This window comes from Phocoena phocoena, chromosome 1 (assembly GCF_963924675.1).
Source record: "Phocoena phocoena chromosome 1, mPhoPho1.1, whole genome shotgun sequence".
Classification (NCBI taxonomy): Eukaryota; Metazoa; Chordata; class Mammalia; order Artiodactyla; family Phocoenidae; genus Phocoena; species Phocoena phocoena.
The window spans coordinates 130,434,954-130,460,999 of record NC_089219.1 but is presented as its reverse complement, the minus strand read 5'-3'; the positions used below and the strand labels follow the sequence as shown (position 1 = coordinate 130,460,999).

General features: G+C 37.6%; 1 protein-coding gene and 1 pseudogene across 1 annotated transcript in view; both read right to left on the bottom strand.

Annotated features, from left to right (window-relative positions):
- Nucleotides 1-2,170: 2,170 nt before the first annotated feature.
- On the bottom strand, nt 2,171-2,708 carry LOC136135376 (ADP-ribosylation factor-like protein 5A pseudogene; annotated as a pseudogene).
- Nucleotides 2,709-12,066: 9,358 nt separating this feature from the next.
- Nucleotides 12,067-26,046, bottom strand: part of DARS2 (aspartyl-tRNA synthetase 2, mitochondrial) — a 28,470-nt gene continuing 14,490 nt past the window's right edge. Inside the window, exons 7-15 of the mRNA XM_065880902.1 lie at nt 24,649-24,772; nt 24,011-24,057; nt 23,268-23,374; nt 22,396-22,465; nt 21,325-21,504; nt 19,821-19,928; nt 18,210-18,272; nt 13,002-13,154; nt 12,067-12,132 (exon numbers count right to left, since the gene is read on the bottom strand). Of these exons, the coding sequence (XP_065736974.1) occupies nt 12,067-12,132; nt 13,002-13,154; nt 18,210-18,272; nt 19,821-19,928; nt 21,325-21,504; nt 22,396-22,465; nt 23,268-23,374; nt 24,011-24,057; nt 24,649-24,772 (918 nt within the window). The remainder of the gene's footprint in view (nt 12,133-13,001; nt 13,155-18,209; nt 18,273-19,820; nt 19,929-21,324; nt 21,505-22,395; nt 22,466-23,267; nt 23,375-24,010; nt 24,058-24,648; nt 24,773-26,046) is intronic.

Genomic DNA, 26,046 nt, shown 5'->3' with positions numbered 1-26,046 from the left:
GACCAAATATTAAAGTGTTAGTTACCCTTTGGCATCTGGGGGGTTGGTTCCAGGTCCCCCTGTGGATACCAAAATCCATGGGTGCTCGGGTCTCGTAGAGGTATAATAACTATAGTGGGCCTACTGATCTCCCATGCCAGCTTGGATTATTTCATATTAGAAAATTTCTGTCAACATTGTATGTGCTATTACTCATCAAAATTCTTCATGAAATCTAAAAGAGTAGCTATTTCTTGAATATTCTAAAACATGACAGTTTGGATTAGCCTGCAGATTTTCAGGGCTTAAAAGATATATAAAAAGTATCCAAAAATATCTTTTAAAACAAGGGTAAGGTAGTGTAACAAAAATACCTTCAACTTTAAGATACTGGGAAAAAACCCTAAGCAAACAAAGGGTATGTTGGGCCAAGTTACTTAGTAAAAATACAGCATGTTGATCAGTTTTAAACCAAATCCTTAAAAGTATTTAGTGTAAGAAGATAAAACTTACAAACAAAAAAACCCTCAAACTATTCCAACTTCTAAGCAATAAGATTTCAAATTATCTTCATTGCTTGGAAAATATGCTTTTATCTCAAGTTCACTTTAAATGCTTGACATATAATTAAATACCCAGGAAGACTCCTGCTAAATTTGATAATATATGGTGCTAATTCTCTGGGATGACATTTCACACAATGGTTTTCAATTAATGCTGAAAAAAAATTACTTGATAACTTTTATCACAACGACTGGCTGATTAGTGGATTTACACTTGATAGGCACACCTTGGAAATAATTGTGAGTTCAGTTCCAGACCATCACAATAAAGCAAGTCACAGAATTGCTTTCCCAGTACATGTAAAAGTTACGTGTACACTATAGTCTAAGTGCGCAATAGCATTATATCTTTAAAAAAGATGTACATTAAAAAAGTATAGTAGATTTTAATATTGTGTTAAACATACTTTAAAAATATTTGACTGCTGGGAATTCCCTGGCAGTCCAGTGGTTAGGACTTGACACTTCCACTGCCGTGGCCCCGGTTCAGGGATTGAACCGGGGAACTAAGATCCTGTGAGCCACGAGGCGCAGCCGAAATGAAACAAAACTTGACTGCTAAAAGATACTAACCATCTCAGCCTTCAGTGAGTCATAGTAGTAACATCAAAGATCACTGATCACAGATCCCCAATGCAAATATAATAATGAAAAAGCTTTAAATATTGCAAGAATTACCAAAATGTGACACTGAGACATGAAGTGAGCAAATGCTATTGGAAAAATGGAGTGGATAGACTTGCTAGACTCGGGGTTGCCATTAAACAAAAAATGCATTATCTGTAAAGCACAATAAAAAAAAAGCTAAGTGCAATAAAAGATGTGCCTGTACTCAGTAACTTACATGGCATAAGGTCCAACAAAGGGAAGAATGTGATAATTGCTCAATGTGTAATTCTGCCTATTTGTACTACTAAGCCAAGACTTTGATAGATAATCCACTCATTTGGATTACATGTTTCTATGTATGTGATTTGATCAACCAAAAAATTAGGTACAAAATGTCAAGCTTTTTCCTTTTTTTCTTTAAAAGGGCAGCTCAATGGTTTGGGGTTGGTTAGTACAATACAGAGAATACAGAGGATACTTGTAAAATGTCTCTAACACCAATGCCAGTACTCATAAGGATATTATTAATTTTTGTGTTATTCACTTTTCTTTAGAACATAAAGTCATTAACTTGAACTTGCTGTATACACACAATACATACACAACCTTATGCAAAATACTTTTCATAAGTAACATTTTAAAATATTGGAAACCGAATATCTGTGATCTGCATTTTGACTTAGTGGGAAAAGAAGAGAACATTCAACTAGGGAGGATTATATTGATAATAAGACTCAAAAGTGTCTTCCTCTCCCCCCTCCCTTTGTATTTAACACAGCTTATACAATGTCCTGAGAGATTCATTATGAGAAAAATATCCATCACAGCTTTAAAACCTCACTTTGGAAGGAACTAATGAGAAAGCAGATTGGAAGGTGAGACTTCATCTTTGTTTTCAAAGAAGTGGTCTTAATTTTTCTTATAGAAAAAGTTTAAATCAGTTCATTGTAAATATATCTAAACTATTAATTTTTGCAGTTTTCAATTATACAAAAGCTAAGAGAAGAGGGCAGTAGAGATCATCTAATCTTAAGTCATGATGTCATCCATTCAAGTCCTTGGCATAATCCCTGGTCAGTAAGAGCACAGAATACCTGTATATGCCACAAATGATCTTTAATATATATCAGAAATTATTTTCAAAAACTGGGAGATTTCTACTATAGCCATGCATTCTTTAACATCTTGTTCATTAGCAAAAATCAGCAATGCAGCTTTCCTTAGGTCTTCATGGGCTAACAATTTATAGAGTTCCTCAGTTACAGCAATCCCTTCTCTGTACTGTCCACAACTGTTATTACAAACTCTGTTAGTGTAAGAAGTGTTCCAGGAAGAACGAAGAGACTCTTGGCCACCAGTATCCCACATTATGAAATGTGTATTATTAATCACTATTTCTTCTACATTGCTTCCTATTGTAAGGGATGCATGTACAACTTCATTCACAGAAAACTGGTAAAGGATGGTAGTTCTCTCTGCATTATGCAGTCCAACAATGATAAGTATGAGCTCCTGGTGGTTGAACAGTCTCCCTATCCTGGTGAAGAGAATACACATTCTTATGCAGCAGGCCCCCTCCAGCCACCAGGGCCACCTGGCCTCTCCCACTCAGGCAGAAGGGAAGGCAGAGATGCGCCAGAGCCTCAGCCTCTCTTCCTTGGAACTGGAGAGAGACCAAAGCCCAGGCCACAGATACTGGCAGATATTTTCTCAAAAAACAAATGAGTTTGGGAAAAAATCTGATGGTATTAGTTGTCAAAGATAAAATTCAAGCTTTCAAATGAAAATTACAATTTTGGAAAGCTTGTATCTGTCACTGTGCACTTATACCTCCATACTTAAAGACTTAGGATGAGATCAGTCATGATGTTAATCAATGTGATTTTTTAGATATTGTTTAATGAAATTTGTCAACACCTGGACGATCTGCATAATTCAGTGATCCAATATTTTTCAAATGATCCATGTGCAGTGTTACAAAACCATGCATAACACAGTTGTATTCAAAATATAAGACAGACCAATGGATTTTAGAAAAATTTACCAATATGATTGCAGATTACACATTGCAACTAACCTTTAAGAAACTTGTCAAGTTTTGGTGTAGTATCAAAGAATATCCATAATTTTCAGAGAAGGCTATTGAAATACTCCTCGCTCTTCTAACTTCAAATTTATGTGAGACCAAATTTTCTTCAGCTATTTCAACCAAAACAACATATCACAACAGATGGAATGCAGAATCAGATATGAGAATCCAGTATCTTTTGTTAAACCAGAAATCAAAAAGATCTGCAGAAACAGTGTCACTCTTCTCACTAATTTTTGTTTGGGAAAATAATTAATTTAAAAATAAAAATTACCATTTTTGCTAGCATGTAATGGGTTAAATCTTAATCTTAAATCTTAATTCCTGCTACAATAAAAGAGCTATATAGAACTCTTTGGGATCCTCAATAATTTTTAGAGTGTAAGTAGTCCTGAGACCAAAATGTTTGAGAACTGCTATTCTAGGTAAAGATACAGGAGCCTAAAGAGGTTAAATGACTGGGCCAAGGTTGCATAACTAGAGAGTGTTAAAGCCAGGAATTAAATCCAGTTATGTCCAACTCAAGTTCTTTCTACTAAGTCCATCGTCTTAAACACAGAAGACTGACTTAGAAGTGCACTTAATGTATGCCTTACATATGCAATTATTATATAGGTATCCCATCTAATATTTTTATTGTGTACTGGTTATTTCTCATGTCATGAAATAACTCACTTTCCATGAAACAAGAAAAAAGTATCCTTAAGGCAGCATCTTTAGGATGAGTTAGGCTTAACAAAAAATCAGCAGCAAGGAATGTGATCAGTGTCACAGCACAGTTCTGGTTCTTCAGAAAGGGGAACTCTGGGAAAAGACAGTGCAGCTGTATAGATGCATTGTTTTATTCCGCCAAAGCCCATGAGCATAAAATGACATAAAAGCCAAAGCCCACGAGCATAAAACGTCACACTCATCATCTAACACATCTCTTCCCAACAAGGAGAAATTGCTCATAAGACAAAGCTCTCTTGAAGCCAGTGATAACTATCGATATTGTAGCTGGCAGTTGCTTACCTTGTTTTTAAAACTTGCAACATAGAATAAATCTAAATTCCCTAGGAGGCTGGGGAGATTGGACTTGGAACTGAAACCTGGCTTACAGTTTACAATTAGTTTGTGTGTTCCAAAACTCTGGTTGTGTTGTTTCCAACTTTATCAGTAACGAGCTTCTTTATTTTTGAGAAAATATTTAATTAATGGGAATTCCCTGGCAGTCCAGTGGTTAGGACTCCACGCTTTTACTTCTGAGGGCCTGGGTTCAATCCCTGGTCAGGGAACTAAGATCCCGCAAGCTGCGTGGTGTGGCCAAAAAAAAGAATAAATAGTGACATTTCCCTGGATTTCAGAATAAGCTTTTCTTTTTCCTGACAGGCAGGACTGAAGAAAAGCTGAGTGATGCCCAAAGTGACTATGTCTCTGTGATGCCAACACGAGATTGTATGACATCTGGGGACTTGGGGCCTTTGGTGTCTGTAGCCTAGAAAATAGTCTCTGGATTTTGGGTATCTTCTGTAACTCTCATTTCCAGGATAGAAAGACAATATTTTGGTCAGAATTAGGTTCTAAACAGTTAATAGTAAATTTATTATATTTAGAAACTAGGTAATGCAGATGTGGGGTAAATGAATGTAAAGTTGCATTTTCTTACCTAATAAAGGGCATCTCTAGAAATTCCCTCCACTGAGAAAGGGTAGGCAGAGTTGGATGCCTTTCTCATCATAAGAACTCTGCCAGCAAGAATTTTCTGGCTCCAGAGTACATCCACAAATGGGGAGAGACTGGGTTAAAGGACAAACTTTTGGGAAAAGCTCCACTTAATGGCATCAGTGAAGGTCACACTCTTCACAGCCTATTGAGCATAACAAATTAGACCTGGAAGCAAAGCTGATTTTATTTTCAAACAGAAAGATTGTAGTATCAAACTGCTTACAGCACTGAGAAAAATAGGCTGGAATATAAGACTGATATTTGGTGTAAATTGTAAATCAAAAGAATGTCAAGGCAAAAGTGAAGATAAAGTAGAAAAGAACAATGTCATTAATCAAGGCCTTATTCCCATTTTATAATTACTAATTAATTATAAGCCTTTATTTGTGTCAACAGAACGTATAAGAAAATCACAATGAGTTTCAGTGTTCACTTTTCTACATTTGAGGTTGGTTTAAGGTCAATTAATATTTTCAGTTACTTATAATTGAGGGAAAGTGTTATTCAGGGATTAATGATTATTTAAAAAAATAGAAATACAAGCAGAATACTGATTAATGAAATTACTGTTTTCCTTTTACCACAGATGTCAGTTTTGTTTAACCTTAAACTATAAAATACATAGATATATCTGTATACTGTCTACAGATGGATAATATCATCATCTTACATTTAAGTAATGCTTTAAAGATTTTCAAAGCATTTTTACTCACACTATCTTCCACATATATTATCTCCTAGGATTCTGGCAAGAAGAGGCCAGTGAGGGAGCCAGGGCAAGTACTGTTTACATTTCACACATGCAGGAAGGGACGCTAAGAGAGGTTTATACAACTTGCAAGGTAAAGCACTGATTAAGATTTTGTGACTTTTATTTCAGTGATGTTTTACTTTATATCATGTTGCTTCTCACTATATTATGTCGATAGCTTAAATGTCATTATCCAGCTTCCTTTATAGGATTCTCTTGATGAGGCTGGTTGAACTGACCCCTCCATCAACGGACCAGTCTAAAGGGGCAAGAATCTTCCCACATTTCACATATGGTTTGATTAGCTCTGTCCTAAGAGAACAATCTACTATTGGGGTATGAAAAACATGATTAGAAAACACTATGCCATTACGTTACTCTGTCAAAAAGCCATGTTTCACACCTCTCCAAGTAAAAAGAAACTTCAAAAAAGTCCCAAATAAAATAATCCTAATAATGCATGCTCTCGTTAAAATTGGATACCTTTTGTCTGTTTCTTCATTGAGGTGAAGAATGTTGCCTGGATTCCTTCCATTTAAAAACTTGAAGTCAGATCTGTGGCTGAACTCCAGATCTGATTTTAGCCTTGGGGAAGCAAAGAGGACAAAACTCAAAAGCTCAACTTTCTGGATGGCATGGATGATTCAATGAACTCTCTTTTGTTTCTGAGTCTGTTGGCCAGGAGACCTGGATATGATAGGGCTTCAGTTCCTCAGGCGGGATAGAATCTGGGGCATTGCTCATAAGGTCATGCCCCTGGAAAGATTTGGGGAAGGCTATGACATCTCTGATGCTTGGCGCTCCAGTGACAAGGCACATCAGTCTGTCTAACCCTGTAAAATACAAAGTTAATAGATGAGAATGTAACCTAAGGTTGGGGGTGACTTAATTTTTCTATAAAGGTTGTAGAAAACTTTTAAGTAAGAACCTTTAATAAGTTGCAGCTAAGCATAGTTCCCTGCCTTTTTAGAGAACTTTTGTTTGTATGAGAGGTTTCTTTTATCTCATTCCAGAAAAGTGCTCAGGACTAATATTCACATGCTACTGGGATTAATAGTCACAGCAATTAATGAGTCCTGAGCAAGGGCGTACTGAAGATTGAACAAAATTAGGTGCTGTGCAGGGGACTCCAAAAACACAGAAGGAAGTCCCTATTGTTGAGAGCCTACAATCTAGGTAAGCTACCTAGAACTTCTCACATTCTTCCTTGTTTGATAAAACAAGCAGTGTGAGCAACCAAGGCCATCAGAAAGGCACTGGCTCTCATTAGTTATCTATTTTATACATAGTAGTGTATATATGTCAATCCCAGTCTCCCAATTCATCACACCCTCCCCTTCCCCGCTTGGTATCCATATGTTTGTTCTCTACGTCTGTGTCTGTATTTCTGCCTTGCAAATAAGTTCATCTGTATCATTTTTCTAGTTTCCACGTAAGAACCTACTGTACAGCACAGGGAACTCTACTCAATGCTCTGTGGTAATCTAAATAGAAAGGAAATCCAAAAAAGAGGAGATATATGTATATACATAGCTGATTCACTTTGCTGTATAGCAGAAACAAACACAACATTGTAAAGCAACTATACTCCAATAAAATTTAATTAAAAAAAAAAGGCACTGGCATATTCCTACTTTCGCACAAGCTGAATACTGTGGAGCAGTACTTTTCACACTCTTATGAATTTGTCTGTGAGCCTCCAGGGATTTGAGCAATGTTGACTTAAGACTGTAGTTTCATTCTATTAAAAAATCTTTCAAATGCAAATTATCAGTTAAGTTTTATCTTTATTAATGGTTAAGTATATTTTTAAAGTATATCATCAGGGAATTCCCTGGTGGTCCAGTGGTTAGGACTCAGTGCTTTCACTGCTGAGGGCCCGGGTTCAATCCCTGGTTGGGGAACTAAGATCCTACAAGCCACATGGTGTGGCCAAAAAAAAAAATCATCAAAATGAAAAACACCAAATTAAATTCTTTAGAACCCTTGGGCTCACCCCCTACCCTCTTTACTCCTCCACTCCCCCTAACCTCACCCTTTACCCATAAGCTGAGCGTCCAAATTTGACACTTAGAGCTACAGAATTAAATACAGAATTAATTTTAGCTTGTAAAAGGACAGATTGTTTACCTATGGCAATTCCTCCATGAGGGGGCGCCCCATAATCTAAAGCCTGGAGCAGATGGGAGAGCAATTTCACGTCTTCCTGAAATTCAAAAGATAATTCAATTTAAATACACACTGAGGGTCCACTAGGTGCCACACAATACAATTAGTTGCTAAAGGGAAAATAAAAGTTGAGTTTAAAAAGTACCTTAAGAGGTTTACAGTTTAGCAAGAGAATATGACAAGTCACTGATACTACAACATGCAGGGAAATGCCTGAGGCTCAGTAAATGCAGCTATTATTATGCTGGTAATGCAGACAGGGTAAGACCAATTAAGGACATGGAGATGTGGCCTCAGAAAGGTAGGATGAAAGAAGGAACAGGATCTGTCAGAGGGACCAAGAGGAGAGAACGCTATTAGAAGGGCAACAATGCTGATGCTGCCAGAAGGTAGGATGGCGTGTGGGCCAACAACAGACCGCTGGATTTGGTGACCATGCAAGTTACTTTTGTGAGGCAATACCTGTAGAAATGTTGAAAATGTGTCTGAAATGGTTCCCTAACCAGTCTACAGATCACAATCAAGTGGCAAGATTTTAAGAAACAAATGCCCAAGCTTCACGTCTAGAGCTTTTTATTTAATTGGTCTGGTAAGGAGCAGTGAGTGTATTTTTTGTTTGTTTTTAATGCTTTCCAGGTGATTCTGTTCTAATGTGCAGAAGGGCTGAGAAACACTGGTGGGTAGGGAAGAAGTGGAAGCAGTGTATTCTCACTGACATTTTGAGAAGCTTGAAAGGAATGAAAAAAATAGGCTGGGAAACACTAGGGGCTTTGGCTTAAGAGGAGAAAAGTTAAGGGAGTTTGCAATGTTTTTAAAGCTAAAGGGGGAATTTGGTGTAGAGTTCTCCAATCCTATTCTTAGAAATAAAGTTCCTGGGACTTACCTGGTGGCACAGTGGTTAAGAATCCGCCTGCCAATGCAGGGGACACGGGTTTGAGCCCTGGTCCAGGAAGATCCCACATGCCCCAGAGCAACTAAGCCCATGCGCCACAACTACTGAGCCTGCACTCTAGAGCCCGCGAGTCACAAATACTGAGCCCATGAGCCACAACTACTGAGCCCGTAAGCCACAACTACTGAAGCCTGCGTGCCTAGAGTCGTGCTCCACAACAAGAGAAGCCATGGCAATGAGAAGCCCATGCACAGCAACGAAGACCCAATGCAGCCAAAAATAAATAAATAAAATAAATAAATTTATAAAAAAAAAAGAAATAAAGTTCCTCTATCCCACCTCACCCCTGTTAGTTAATCCCACAAAATGATCTTTTAGGATCAGACTCTTGGACATTTGCCTTCCTAAAATCTATCCTAGCCTCCTAAAGAGTCATCAACAAACTGCAGATTCTTAGGCTTGCATCTATAGAGACTCTTCTTTTGAAAATTCTGATTAACCCACTCTGTCATTAAAATCTATCCCCACCTCAAATACTAAGTGACATAAAATCCTTTCAAACCTTTCTCTCTTTCTCTAACATTATCAACATTTTCAGTCATTTCAGACTGCATCCTTTTTTGAGCAGTGCAGTGGTTAGGAGTTTAGGAGCTTGGGTTCAAGAACCAACCTGCCTGGATTCGAATCCTGGCTCTGCTTCTGTGCTGTGTGACTTTGGGCAAATTAATTCATCTGCCTCAGTTTCTTATCTTTAAAATGAGTAGAATAAAGGTCTTAATTTAAAAAGTAACTGTGAGGGACTTCCCTGGTGGCGCAGTGGTTAAGAATCCACCTGCCAATGCAGGGGACATGGGTTTGAGCCCTGGTCTGGGAAGATCCCACATGCCACGGAGCAACTAAGCCCATGTGCCACAACTACTAAGCCTGCGTCTAGAGCTCGCGAACCACAACTACTGAGCCTGTGCTCTAGAGCCCACGAGCCACAACTACTGAAGCCCACGTGCCTAGAGCCCGTGCTCTGCAACAAGAGAAGCCACCGCAGTGAGAAGTCCGTGCACCGCAGCAAAAAGTAGCCCCCGCTCACCACAACTAGAGAAAGCCCATGTGCAGCAACAAAGACCCAATGCAGCCAAAAATAAATTAAAAAAAAAAAAAGTAACTGTGAGGATTAAATGTGTCCATGTGTATAAGGTACCTAGTGCCTGGCATATAGTAGTCACTAAAAAATACATATTATTATTTATTTTTCAAAGTCTAACACTAAAGGTAGAGAAATAAGCTGATACTATTCTATATCTAGTGAATCCTCCATTCATAACAAATTTTAACAAAACAGACAAATATTACAGTTTTTTACAAAGGCCAAGTTAGAAGATGATGTTACCTTTAGTACTGTTGCCAGGATGTAATGCTGTAGCTCTGCATCATGAATTCGGATAGAACCACCTCCTATCTCACTGCCATTTAAAACCAAGTCATAGTGTTGGCTACGGACCTAGAAGATTCAAAGAGCCTCTATGTTAGAGAAAATCTCTGGTTTTCTGTTCTGTACGTTGAAGAGCCTGTAGCTACTTAGAGACAATGGCTTAAACCCAGCAATTTCTTCTGGGGCTTCTAGAACTGGGTCAGACTATGAAACCTGAAGTTCTTTGCCTTGTTTCCATATTTCCTTTTAATTTGGAAGTATAGATATGTTACCTTTTGGGGCTCAGTGTAAAGATGGTGGATGTCACTGGGGTGGGGAGCAGTAAATGGGTGATGGGCTGTCTCCAGCTCTTCGGGATTTTCCTCCTTGGGAAAGAAGAGGGGGAAATCCACAACCCAAAGGAAAGAGAACAGAGCTGGGTCACGAAGCACCACTCCTCTTGCTTCTAGAAGGTCAGCACACTCCAGTCGTAATTTTCCCAACAAAGAGCACTGCAAACAGAAGATACAAACGTTGAGCTAACTGCTGTGACAGAGTAGGCAGAAAATGACACAACATGGATTCTAAAGCCAGGCCTTTCTCTGAGAAAGGATTAGCCAATTTACAGATGAGATGCTCTTAGCCTCTCAGGAGAGAAAGATCTGAGGATGATCTGACTGCGACATGGTTGAGAATCGTCAGACTCAGCCGACTTGGTGAGTATCTGCCAACACAGTGACTGAGAACACAGGTATCAGAGCTTGATTAACCTGGGTCTGTATCTCACTTTGGCTACTGACTAACTTCTCTGCACCTTTTTCCATAGTAAAATGGAGATAGAAATATCTACTCCAAAGACTGTTGTGAAGATCAAGTCAGATAAGCTCTCTAATACGAACCAGCTATTATGATTATTATTTCCTTACTGTTCCTGAAGGGTTGTGGTAAGGAACTGATGAGAGCCTGGAACACACTTAATGTTCAATAATGTTGGCTGTTATTAGACAGACAGTATGGATTAGAGGTTACATTAAGAAGGTGACTTCTGGACCTGGACTTTGTGGGTTAGAAACCTGGCTCCTCTCCTCTACCTCCTAGCTGTGTGAGTGTGAACAAATTCTCAACCTCTGTGCCTCAGTTTTCTTATCTTTTAAAATGGTAACAGTATCAATACTTCTCTCAATAGGGTTGGCATGAGGATTAAGTTAGTTAATATACACCAAGTACTTGAAACAGTTGTGGGCAAACAGAGAGTGCTGTGATAAGTGCTAATGATGACAGGCAGGGCATCCCTGAGAAAGGGCAATTAGTCAGAACTGGAGACATGCCTGCAGACATGCACAGGGTGTCACTCTGTAGCCTATTCTATCTGACACTTAGATATCCACAAAGGGCACCTTCACTGTGACATATTCAGAATGCTAATGTTATTCCTCGTAAATCTGCTTTCTAGCATTCTCTCAAGGAAGTCCCAATAGAAATTAGAGTGATGCCTTTCTGGGAAGAGAACAGGAGCAGTTTTAGTTTATGCCAGGGGAAAGTTTAATAGCCAAATGAATTTGCAGCAGGATTTTTAATACAAAATCCCAAATTCTTTTTTAAGAAATGCATTGACAATAAAATTTGTAATTAACTGGTGCATCCCCCAGCAAATTTAACACTACTGGCTCATGGCTGGTATTAAAAACTAATGTTGATAAATGAATTAATTAAAAATAAAAAAGACTGTAGGGAATTCCCTGGTAGTCCAGTGGTTAGGACTCCATGCTTCACTTCCGAGGGCCCAGGTTCAATCCCTGGTCGGGGAACTAAAATCCCACAAGCTGCGTGGTGTGGCCAAAAAAAAAAAAAGAAGGGTGTAATATCAAGAAAAGTTGTAATTACATAGCTTTTCTCACTCTACTATTGCAGGGAAAGGTAAGGACAGTGGATTATATTTAGCTTTGTAGCCAAGCTCTGAAACTTTTCCTTTGGAAGATATAATGATAAATAGGCACAGTGCAAATATAAATTAGAAGAATGAACTTGATAAAGTACTAATCAGACACTATAAGGATATCATATTATACTGTACTGTAAGGATGAATATTTATTTATTTTTTGCTGCGCCCCATGGCTTGCGGGATCTTAGTTCCCCAACCAGGAACTGAACCCGGGCCCCGGCAGTGAAAGTGCCGAGTCCTAACCAGGGAATTCCCAAGGACGAGTTTTTATCGTGTTTGATCTTTACAGTATATTTTCAATATTCATGTTTGAGTTTTATACCACACTTTGTATATTTTATAATGATCTCCAAAGTTAAATCCATTGTTCCATACGTCTCCTGAAGAATGGTGATTTAGCCAGTGCATGGCAGCCTGCACCACCTCCCAGCTGCTGCTCCTGAGGAAAAAGGGTACTGCCTCAACCAAGTAGGGCCAGGGGTATCTGCCAGCCCAGTAGCCCTCCAGCAGTCTGACCTGTCCCTCCACATTTTCAGGAATGCATTATGTACAAAAGTTTGGGACAACCAACTTTTCTTAATCTGTAAAACTTCAAAAATGAAAATATTTTTTCACAGTTGTACAACAAATACCAATAGCTCTCTACCTAAGTGGCTTTCCTAGAGCCAGATCTAATCACTGTGAGCAATGCCAATGTAGGCTGTTAGCTGATGAAAAAAACTCTAGTTTTTATACAGTGTATTTTATTACAGTGCCAAAAGACATAAAAACTCGTGCAGAGCAGCTCCAATTTATGAAATTAACAGTCAATTTCAAATATGTACTATACACACAGGAGAAGAGAGGCATCATTCAGCATCAACAGCACAGATGCCAGGAGGTAATGTTGCTTACTGCTTTCTTATGCTCTCCGGCAGTTAGCAGGACCACATCCTCCTCTTGGGTCTCCAACAGTCTGATTAGTCCCAAGCCTTGCTCCTCCATTATGAACTTAGCAACTGGAGAATTCCAGTTGTTATTGGTTTTCAAGAATATAGGTAAGACTTCCTGTGACAAAGAAAAAGACTTATACATTTTTCAAAAAGCAGGGTTGATTTATTTTTCCTGGAGTACAAAGATTTCTGGTTTCCAAAAGAAAATGAACGTACATGAGATTATCTCTATTCCCTCCCTGAAGCCCTTCAAAACGATACTAAAGGAATCTAAAAATTAATCTCACCAAAATGAAAAAAAAAAAAAAAAAGGAATGAAGGGTGAGAAGGGATATCAGAGCGAAGAGATTTCTGAAAATTTTTGGCAGGTTGCAGGCGAGTGGAATAGGAATGACCAAAGAAGCAAGATGCAGGAAGCTCTGGCCTAGAGAACAAGGGAGCAGCTTCAGCACAGGAAGGAACTGATCTTACCCTGCAAAATCCTAGAGGTGCAGGGCTCTTAGGAAGAGCCCTGGGGTGATAACCAACTGTCTTGTTGCTCACCCAAAACTAAACCTAACCATTTACAAAACCTAACCATTTCTAAACCTAACCATTTACAAAAGCCCCTTTAAACAGCTTTTTAAATGGCTCATATTCTTAAATATGTACAATTAACAATCACATCACTATACACTGAAGAAGCTACAGCATTAAAGAAAAAAAAGACCCAGATAAACAGAAAAAAAAAAATGACCCTAGAGAAAAGAGATAATTTAGGGACCAAAAAACTTGAATACTCAAAGATATTAAAAAAGGTATTTTATCAGTAAGATGAGAATAAAATGCAATGAAAAGAAGCAAGAAAGCTGGTGGGAAATAAAAATATGATTGCTTAAAAAAAAAAAAAACCAACAACAGAAGAGTTGAAGAAATCTCCCAGAAAGAATAAAAAAGACAAATTTTCCACAGATGAAAGACATGAGCCTTCATATTCAAAGGGCCCTTCAAGTGTGCAACACACTGAATGAAAAATGACTCAAAGTTATACAGACTGTGAAATTTCAGAGCATCAGGAATCAGGAGGCTGAAAGCTTCCAAAGGGAAAAAAAAATTAGGTTTACTATAAAACAATAAATTCATACAAACATCAGACTTCTTATCAGTAACAGTAGGTATAAAAAAATAAAGCAATGCCTCCAATGAGCTAAGGCTCACTGTCACATGCAGCTATTTAAATTTAAAGTAAAATGAAATAAAATAAAAAATTCAGTTCCTCAGGTATATATTTGCCACATATCAAGCATTCAATAGCCACACTGGCTGGTGGCTACCATAGTGGACAATGCAGATATGAAACAGTTCCATCATTGCAGAAGGTCTACCGGACAGCACTGTTCTAAAGGGATATGACTACCAATTCAGAATTTTATACCAAGCCAAATTATTAATCAAGTGTGAGGTTTTGAACACAAAGACATTTTTAGACCTATAAGGATTCAGAAAGTTTCTCTTTCACATGCTGTCTTAGGAAGTTACTTGAGGATATAATCCAGCACTACTAAGAAAGAGGAAGATCTGGGATCCAGGAAAAGAGTAGCTTCAACTCAGAAGAGGAATGAAGAAAATGTCCAGAAAGACAGCTGTGAAGAGGCACAGAGTAACTAGGTAAGGCCTGTGTATGTGAGCCTTACCTCTCATTGCAGGAGGTACAATGCAAGGTTTAAAATGGATAAGTAGGGGCTTCCCTGGTGGCACAGTGGTTAAGAATCTGCCTGCTCGTGCAGGGGACACGGGTTTGAGCCCTGGTCCAGGAAGATCCCACATGCCTCAGAGCAACTAAGCCCGTGCACCACAACTACTGAGCCTGTGCTCTAGAGCCCGCGAGCCACAACTACTGAGCCCACGAGCCACAACTACTGAACCCGTGAGCTACAACTACTGAGGCCCACGGGCCTAGAGCCCATGCTCCACAACAAGAGAAGCCACTGCAATGAGAAGCCCGCACACCACAAGGAAGAGTAGCCCCCACTCGCCGCAACTAGAGAAAGCCTATGTGAAGCAACAAAGACCCAACACAGCCAAAAATTAAAAAAAAAAAAGGCATTCTGATAAAAGCAAAGGTACTCTGGTATGGGACTGGAATAGAGTGAGCTAGAGTAAACAGTTATTGTATTGAACTATTAATCCTTCTTTACTATTTTTTTTAAACCATGTACATGCAGCATATTGCTAAAAATAAACATTAAAAACAATTCAAGCCAAATCAAGTTAAAACATATTAATACATTTTAAAAATATAAAAATTCAGGAAATTAGGAAAGTAAAAAAGAAAAGAGGAGAAGAAAGAGAAGAAGAAGAAAATGTAATAATAGTCCTATCAACTAAAGGCTGCCAAAGTTAACTCTCAGGCTTATTTTGTGTTCCTGGGTTCCTAAATACAGGTTTCAAACACTAGTAAAATAAAAACAAAGAAAATTGGGAGATATAGGGCTGACAATTTTGAATTTTATCAAAGGCATAAAACAAACCCCAAATATCTACTATTACCATAATTTCATAAAAGAAAACATATTTCTATAGCAAAAAATGAGAAGTATAATCCTTTAAATTCATTTAACTTTATGAAAAGCTTTTTATACCCCTGGCTTTTCTTATTTTGCCTTGACCCATTTTGGAAACCATTATCCTTATCTTTCTTTTTTCTTGAAAAATCCCTTTGAACTTGATGTATGAGACTTGTGATGTGTGGTAGTAGAGGTGGGTAGTCCATTTTCTTTTTTATTCCTCTCTTTTTTTTAAAAAATTGAAGTATAGTTGATTTACAATATTGTGTTAGTTTCAGGTGTACAGCAAAGTGATTCAGTTATTCATATATATATATATTTTTTGATTCTTTTCTGTTATAGGTTATTACAAGATACTGACTATAGTTCCCTGGCTATACAGTAAATCACTGTTGCTTATCTATTTTATACATGGTAGTGTGAATTTGTTAATGCCAAACTCCTAATTTATCCCTCCCCCACTTCCCCTTTGGTAACCATGTTTGTTTTCTATGTCTGTGAGTCTGTTTTTTGGTAAATAAGTTCATTTGTATTGTTTATTAGATTCCACATATAAGTGATATATTTGTCTTTCTCTGACTTAACTTCACTTAGTGTGATAATCTCTAGCTCCACCCATGTTGCTGCAAATGGCATTATTTCGTTGTTCTTTTATGGCTGAGTAATATTCCATTGTGTGTGTGTATACACACACACACACACACACACACACCCCACATCTTTATCCATTCATCTGTTGATGGATACTTAGGTTGCTTCCATATCTTGGTTATTGTAAATAGTGCTGCTATGAACACTGGGGTGCATGTATCTTTTCAAACTAGAGGTTTGCTCTTTTCTGGATATATGCCAGGAGTGTGATTGCTGGATCATATGGTAACTTTATTTTTAGTTTTTTAAGGAACCTCCATACTGTTCTCCATAGTGGCTGCATCAATTTACATTCCCACCAACAGTGTAGGAGGGTCCCCTTTTCTCCACACCCTCTCCAGCATCTATCATTTGTAGACTTTTTTTTTTTTTGCGGTACGCGGGCCTCTCACTCTTGTGGCCTCTCCCGTCGCGGAGCACAGGCTCCGGACGCGCAGGCTCAGCGGCCATGGCTCATGGGCCTAGCCGCTCCGCGGCATGTGGGATCTTCCCGGACTGGGGCACGAACCCATGTACCCTGCATCAGCAGGCGGACTTTCAATCACTGCGCCACCAGGGAAGCCCTCATTTGTAGACTTTTTGATGATGGCATTGTAGTTTTGGTTTGCATCTCTCTAATAATTAACGATGTTGAACATCTTTTCATGTGCCTATTGGCCATCTATGTGTCTTCCTTGGAGAAATGTCTATTTAGGTCTTCTGCCCATTTTTTGACTGGGTTGTTTGGTTTTTTGATATTGAGTTGTATGAGCTGTTTGTAATTTTGGAAATAAAGCCCTTGTTGGTCACATCATTTGCAAATATTTTCTCCCAGTCTGTAGGTTGTCTTCTTGTCTTGTTTATGGTTTCCTTTGCTGTGCAAAAGCTTATAAGTTTGATTAGGTCCCATTTGTTTCTTTTTGCTTTTATTTCTTTTGCCTTGCGAGACTGATCTAACAAAGTATTACTACGGTTTATGTCAGAGAACGTTTTGCCTATGTTCTCTTCTAGGAGTTATATGGTGTCATGTCTTATATTTTAAATCTTTAAGCCATTTTGAGTTTATTTTTGTGTATGGTGTGAGGGTGTGTTCTAACTTCATTGATTTACATGTGGCTGTCCACCTTTCCCAACACCACTTGCTGAAGAGACTGTGTGAGTAGTACATTTTCAATCCACAAATACAGTGTTTATACCTGGTTATGATCAGTGAATATATAGTTCTGTATTCTCCTTTTCCTACAAATCATTATAACCTGAACATTTTTCCTACATTACAAACTTTTAGTTAAGAGACAAAATTTTCAAAAGGAACTTTAATATTTATTCCTCTAATTCTACCTTAATTTATTTAATCACACCCATATGGTTTCATTTTATTCCTGTAAATGATACTGTGCATAAGTGTCCTCATATATAAGATCCTTTCTTTAAAGTATAGAAAATTATTGACTCAAAGGGTCATATTTTAAAATATGACTATTTTTAAAGTTAGTGATTCCAAAATGGCTGAGGTAATTTATACTTCCAGTGACAGTGTAAGAATGCCCATTCCCTGCTCCTCCTCCGTATTTTAGTGCTACTGTTCACCAAGCCAAGAACACAAAGTGTATCTGTCAAAGGAAAGGTATATTCATAATTCTAAAAAGGGTATGGGAAGAACAATGAATACTGTCTTTCTTTCATACCGCCATGCTTTCATTTAAACCTTGGGCACATGGGGCTCTATTTAATTTTCCCAACTGCATTAAAGTACCAGTGTTTATCTTAAAAGTCTATGGTTGAACTTTCACATTCTGATTAATGGTGAATTCAACTAAGTTGAAGTTTTGGAGTTATACCCAGGGGTAAGATTAACTTTAAAAATAAAAAGAAGAAAAGTAGAATGATCTTAAATAACAAGCCCCTCAAAACTAATGATAGCATAAGAGCTCAAGCAATTAACAGTTAAAAATATAGAATCCCTAAAAGAAAGGAAAAAACCTGCTCCTTACCTGATTAAAATGGTCAGCTGCAAATTTTCTAATGGACTCAATGTCTTTCCTTTTTAAGTATTTCTGATGAAAGAAAAAGTAAACTCATCAGTATGACACTTAGCTTCACAAACATGTTTATGAAATGAAATGGGAAACAAGTATTTTGTGTTTTTCCATCACAATAATAAGATTCAATAAAGATTTAATTTCTGTTGTCAAATGACAAATTTTTTTTTTTTTTTTTTTTGCGGTACGTGGGCCTCTCACTGTTGTGGCCTCTCCCATTGCGGAGCACAGGCTCCGGCCCGTGCAGGCTCAGTGGCCATGGCTCACGGGTCTAGCCTCTCCGTGGCATGTGGGATCTTCCCGGACCGGGGCATGAACCCGTGTCCACTGCATCGGCAGGCAGACTCTCAACCACTGCGCCACCAGGGAAGCCCTCAAATGACAAAATTTTAAGGCTTGTTACAAGGTGTATTTTTTTTTCTAATTATGCAGGTCTTATTGGAAAGAGCTGTGAATGTATTCCACAGAAGACTGTGTATCTATAATATGTTCAAAATGAATCTTTGCAACTAAATTGTGAAGGATCGATAAAATCAATAAGAGGATTCAGAATTTGATTATTTCAGGTCTCTTAAAATTCTTTATATCTTACTTTTCTAAATTATCTCAATGTGTTTCTAAGTGAGACATTATGGCTATCATCATCACTAATATTCATGGAGTACTTAATTAGCTATGGGAGATATAAAAAAGGTGAAAACATGGTTCATGACCCTGCAGTCCTTATAATCTACTTGGGAAAGAATTGGACATACTCCAATTGGGGTAAATAATAATAACAAGCAATATATGTTATACCGAGCTTACCCAAACACATTAAATATGTCTGGACTAGAATACAGACACCAAATTACTTTCCACTGAACATATGAAGTGAAAAAAAAAGTAATGAGACTGAATTCTTCTCCCCATTTTAAATATACTAATATGCTATGTATCCAACTGAATTGCCTTTCAAAACAGTAATCTTATTCAAAATACTTTTAGAACTCTTCTTAAATTATTTTCAAAGCAGGTTTACTAACTACAGAAAATAGACATGCCCCATTACTTAAGAGTCCATGCTTACCCAACCCAACCATTCTTTCTGTCTCCTACCCTCATTCCCCTTCCTTTTGCTTTTCATAGCTCCACCTCCTTTCTCTTCCCATTATTAATGCAATAGACCCCAGAGCGTCAGAAGACCAAGAACCAACACGCAAGGGCTATGCTGGAGCTGATACGGGGCTGGGAGCTGTTGGACAAACTGAGGCTGGAGACAGAATAGGAATACTATTTTATACTCATCACTGGTGGAAATAAACCCAAATGAAGTACAGGAGAACTTTACAGCATTATTTAAAAGGAAAAATAAAAGCTCTAGATCTCGAAAGTGTAAACTCATATTCATAAAGTTTTACCATTTTCTACTTTTAGTTTTAGAGACACTATTAGACTTTATATGAAAAATGCATTTTTATTTAAAGAGAATTTTTCTTTCTAAAGTTTAAATGTACCAATGTTGAACATATTTACTTCCCAAATATACATTTTAAAGCAAATATAGAATTGTGCTCCACTTACTTCTCCTTCAGGGATACATATGGCTTTGATGGTTCCTTGGGGTTTACTAAGCGCATCTTGAAGAAATCCAACCTCTGTGTTTCTGAACATATCACTGATATCTACAATCTGGAAAATGGATAACAGGAAAAGGTAATTAAATGTGAAGTAATGTTTAACTCAAAACCTTTTTTATTTTTTCAAAACCTTTTCTAAAAAAATAAATTTATTTATTTATTTTTGGCCGCATTTGGCTCTTCGTCGCTGCACGCGGGCTTTCTCTAGTTGCGGCGAGCAGGGGCTACTCTTCATTGTGGTGCATGGGCTTCTCATTGCGGTGGCTTCTCTTGTGGCTCGCAGGCTCTAGAGCGCTGGCTCAGTAGTTGTGGCTCGTGGGCTTAGTTGCTACGCGGCATGTGGGATCTTCCCAGACCAGGGATCGAACCCATGTCCCCTGCATTGGCAGGTGGATTCCCAACCACCGCACCACCAGGGAAGTCCCTTGTCAAAACCTTTTACAAACAATATTTTAAAGAGGAAAGTAGATCTTGTTAATGTTTATAGAGCGCATTCATAGAGTGTTTACCATGGGCTGGGAACCATGACAAGTGTTAATGTACTAATTATTCATTAGTAATAATTCATTTCATCTGCACAACAAGTGTATGAGGTAGGCCCTCTTATTATCCCCATTTAATAGATGAGAAAACCAAGGCACAGAGAAAGAAATGACTTGCCCAAGATAACACAGCTAGTAAGTGGCAGAGCCAGAATTTAACTTAAGTAGTCTGACTTAAGAACCACCATTTCATATTACAAAAGAAACAAGGAGTAGTCAAGCTGGCTGCTGTAAATAGGCAGTTAGAACTTTTTTGTGTGCTATGTTTTTTTCATTCTGAGAATTGAGCACTGCCTATTCGTGGACCAAGCAGAACTCAGTTTCTAAGGAATCTGCACTGAGAACTGAGATATAGAAATGTCACCAGCATTACAGTGATGAAGGGCTGTTGCTGTCTAAGAGCAAATAATAAGAGGCCTGCTAAGGAAAACTGCTCTGTGTAAGTTCTACTGTACCCTTAGTTAAATATGTGTAGATCTTAACAATGTGAATAAACGTTTCCATATGTTTGAGCTCTTTATAGACCAGGGAAAAAGAATAAATAACTCTTAATCATTTGCCTTCCAAGTGCCATTTTAGCTTAAGAAAAATTCAAGAGGAAAGAACAGGTTTTTTTTTTTTTTTTCCTTTCAAGTTACCATTCATATCCATGTAACTAATAACTTGTCAGTAATAAAAATGTTATAGCAAGAACCTTGCTCTTGGAAATGAATCTTGGAACACAGTAGATAGAGAAAAGGTACTGTAATGCTAACATGCTATTATTCTCTCCTGCTGTAGCGGGTAACAACAAAAGTAACAAGCTAAGGTAACAACAAAAAATATGATGTTAACAGTGTGTGTAACTGGTTGTAAACATCAAAGTAGTTCAAAAGACTATAGGACTATTCGGGGGCAGAAAAGTACCTTCATCCCAAAGCGAGTGTCAGGTTTATCAGTTCCATAGCTGGCCAACGCCTCAGCAAAAGTCATAGAAGGAAAAGGAACCACCACAGGATCTCTGTCACTGGGCCATGAATACTGGAGCAAACCCTCAATTAGACTCTGGATGCCAGTCTGTTCTACAAAGGACATCTCTATGTCAATCTGAAACCAAAACAACATATGAAACTAATTTGAAGAGCCACAATATTAGTATATACATACATATTTATATATTTCTCGTTTCAAATTACCATTGGATTCTGTTCTTAATACATGGGGAAGCAGGTTAAATATTACTGTACATCTAATGCTTTACATACATCAAACTGTTAGTTCCCACAACTATCTCATGGCTTAAGGCTCAGAGAGGCTAAGTGACTTGCCTGATTATGTACGGTTACATTACATTTGATCTTAGGTCTGTCCAACTCCAAATCTTATGGTTTTTGTGCTGATTACTGATTTCTGTGCCATACTAATTAATATGATATCATACAGAAACTAAATCATAATAGCTTTGATGACGCTGACCAGATAAATAGATTAAATATTAACATACAGAATTGTCTGTTTTAGTGCACGAGAGATTTTTTTTTTTTTTTGCGGTACACGGGCCTCTCACTGCTGTGGCCTCTCCCGTTGTGGAGCACAGGCTCCTAACGCGCAGGCTCAGCGGCCATGGCTCACGGGCCCAGCCGCTCCGCAGCATGTGGGATCTTCCTGGACCGGGGCACAAACCCGTGTCCCCTGCATCAGCAGGCGGACTCTCAACCACTGCGCCACCAGGGAAGCCCACAAGAGATTTTTTTAAAGAACTTTGTCATATCATGACCATTAAAACACTGTAGGAATCTGTCATTCCTTAGTTTATGACCATATTCTTTATAAATGGATCAAAAATTAAATAACTAATGCCTCAACTGTAGGTTAGTTTAATTAAATATCTGATAGATAAAATGTAATGAGAAATATATATAATTTCTATCCTGGTTTTGACATTCTTGGCTGTAGCAAGGCTCAATCAGTAAGAGATGAGTGAATATAACTTAGTACCTGAGTAAATTCGGGCTGTCTGTCTGGTCTTGATCCTTCATCTCGATAACATCGGGCAACCTGAAAATATCTACAAATGGAAAATAGTGTTAATTGAGTTAGGATTCTAGAAACACACACACACTTTCCCCCAAAAGCTCCTGGCAATGCAGGGTACAAAATAATAATGATACTAAAAGGGCATAAGAAATTTTAAAATTCTTTATGATGCTCTAATCTAATCAGATACATAGTTGACCCATGAGAAGTTAACTGCTCAATATATTGTCTTACAAATATACAATGGCACCTTTGGATATTCATGTATTAGACTGACATGCAAGGCAGTCCATGCTTCTTTATACACACTCTTTTGCTTCAGCCAAACTGAAATACTCACTGCTCCATGAATACACTTGAGCTTTCCTGTGCTATGCCATTCCAACTCTCATCTTCATCTGCTGAAATGCAGCTCTGTCCCAGAAGGCCTAGTTCCCAAAGTTTTTAATGATATTTCCCAAAACAATATAATTTCAAACCTCTTAATACAACTAATTTGCAACGCTCAACATACTTATTTTTGGTTTACATCACAGTTGATTTTAATATCCTATTTTGTCTTACTAGATTCATTAGCTCCTTGAGAGCAAAACCTATTCTTTTTTGTTTTTAACCCCCTACCCCATCTACTAGCATAGAGCTTTGTACACGATGGTCACCCAGTAAATCTTTACATAATGACTACACATTTTTAGGGTATTTTACAAGTATTTTCCAAACTCTCATACATTTTCGAACCTTCTTTTAAGAGATTAGTCAATTTTGTGTTTCCTTTTCCCCTTTCTTCCCCCTCTTTTCCTTTTCTGACCAGTACTATCATAAAGAAAGCTCACCTGTCTAAACCACCAACCATCAGAAGCTGCTTAAACTGCTGAGGACTCTGAGGGAGAGAATAAAACTTTCCAGGTTCCCTGGATGGTATTACAAACTCTTTTGCACCCTTTGAATGAGAGAGGGAGAGCAGAGATATTATTAAAAAGCAAATTCAAGAACTGGTAGAAGTCAATACTTCATTTCATCAATGAAATCAACTAAAGAGCAAAGTTCCCACAATGACAGATCATTTCTTGCTCATCCTTTAGTCCCCAAAAGGCTTGCACATAGTAGGCTTTAAATATTTGTATACAGCAAGTATTAAATGTATGCTTGTTGAAATGAATGCCCAATTCTGTTACTAGCTAAAAAGGATTTTGTGCGTCAATTCCTATTTAAGTAATTCCTAACTGCTTTTCTAAATTTAAACTATAATTTTATAAGTCCAGAGACTGTATAAATATCAGTGTTTGAAAATGTCAGTTCTTAATGAACAATGGATTTATTTTTAATGAACCAATTCATTATTGATTTGTAGCTATAAACCTCAATGGAAAGAAAATGATGTAGGATTAAAGGATTCTGACTAAAAGTACTGACCCATATAATTTGCTCAACTCTTAAAAAATACCTAGTTAGTGTGAACATCCTAAGGCAGTAAAATAAATAAAAGAAATAGAACTAAGGGAATATAAAAGCAAAGTGGTCCAGTTTCATAACTAACAGGACATTATTAGTAGGCTGATTTAGGGAATATACATACCCCTGGAGTCCTTTTAAATAATGTTGGTGTTTCTATATCCACAAACCCTAAAAAGAGAGAAATATCAGAATTTAATAGATGGGAATTTACCAAATATGACGTCTACAATACAGTCCAACAAATCTGAGGCTACTCTTTAATTAGGAATTTTGACTGAAATAAGCTATGAAGCATATTGATTCTGGTTTCTACAAACCCAAGAGGGAAGCTGAAGATTTTCATAAAATCCTATTCTGTTCATAAAGCTGGTAATTTTGTAATGAAATAATTCTGTTTGATAGATTCTGTGTACTGAACTGTTATGGTTTTCCTTGTGTTCTGCTAGTGTAGCAAAAATAACACAAATATAGTAGAAAAAAAACCCAGGACTGACTGAAGAGTCTAGTTTCATTCACATGACATTTTTGAGCTCCCAACAAATAATGTACAAGCATGATAAAGAATTAAGAAAACTTACAGATAACAACCAAAGGGCTGGTCCACCTTCAACAGTGATGGTAAATACTTAGACAACATTAACAGGCACTATCACCTTTAAAAGGCTGTATTCATGACCCAGTAGGGAACTAAATTATGTTTTATGTTACTAAATTATGTTCTAGGATAAAACACATGGAAATTACTGTTTCTTCCCTTACCATGTAGATTACAGAGATATTCCCGCATTTTCATGACCATCTGGGACCTCAGTCGCAGGTTGTACTGCATTTGGACACCACGCAAATCTAAGTAGCGATACCGCAAACGAAGAGCCTCTGTTTTCTAAACAAATTTAAAGATTTTTATGTTTAAATATTTTTCAAATATTAAAAAGATATTAACTTTAGATACAGATTGTGAATTTTTAAGAACTTTAGCTCTATCTTTAGCTTCTACCATTTGTGCACACACACCACCATCCTTAATTCCTATGACTTCTAGGCTTGTTACTAGCACAGATTTTACATTTTTCAGTGAACCACACTTCATTGACTGAAATTTGCCTACCTTACTAAACATTTATTCATTCTTTTTTTTCCGCCTGTTTTCTTTTTGACCACGTGGCTTGCGGGGTCTCAGTTCCCCGGCCAGGGATTGAACCCGGGTCATGGCCATGAAAGCCTGGAATCCTAACCACTAGGCCACTAGGCCACCAGGGAACTCCCTACCCATTCATTTTTAAGCCTGGAGTTTAATTCTGAAAAAAAAAAATGTAAAGATTTCAAAGATCATTAGAAAATATATACCAGGGCCAAAAACAGCCACAACTTTATGACCTGGATGGGACGACAAGTTTAAGAAATGCAAGCGAACAGCAGACAAACCTCTACAGCTGTAATAGTAGGAACACAGTGATAAGGTCTGCTTATTTTCAAGGCTGGAATTCTCTGCATCCCTCCTGTGCTGACAACCTTTTCCCCTGGAATAGTTTATTTCTTTGATACTAGAAATAGAAATAGAAGAACTACCTGTCATTTCTCTTTCTAAAAGCTTAGAGCTGGTGGAAAACTGCGTATTTCCTTTTTTTCCCCACAACAAGGTCAACTCTGTAATTATACTGCTTTTTCTAATTAAAATATTAAGTATTGGGAACTCAATTGTAAGACTAAGTGGCCATGCAATAAAAAAAATCCTTTATAGATTAGTTTATAAATTAGGTATATATAAGTCTACAACTGTAGACAGTTATGACAAAGCTGAAAATTAGCTGGGCTTACATATCCAGTGTTGTCTAGCTTCCTCAAAGAACATCCTAAATTACAGTAATCATATTTATATGCCTTATAAACATTTTATCACTGTTAGAGGCTTAAACTTAATATATGCAGGATCTCCTACGCCATGTGGCCATTTCTAAGGTAAACATAAATTTCCTCTCAAAATGTAAAACCATAGCAACAAAATAAATGGAACAAAATAACACCTAAGTCTTAAAGACAACCTTGTTTCCAGCTGTCTGAAAAAACATTCTAGGTATTCAGGAGCTGCAACAGCTTAAAGAACTGTTGATATTTAAGAACAGTTCACCAGGAAATTGTAAAACTAACAGAATAATT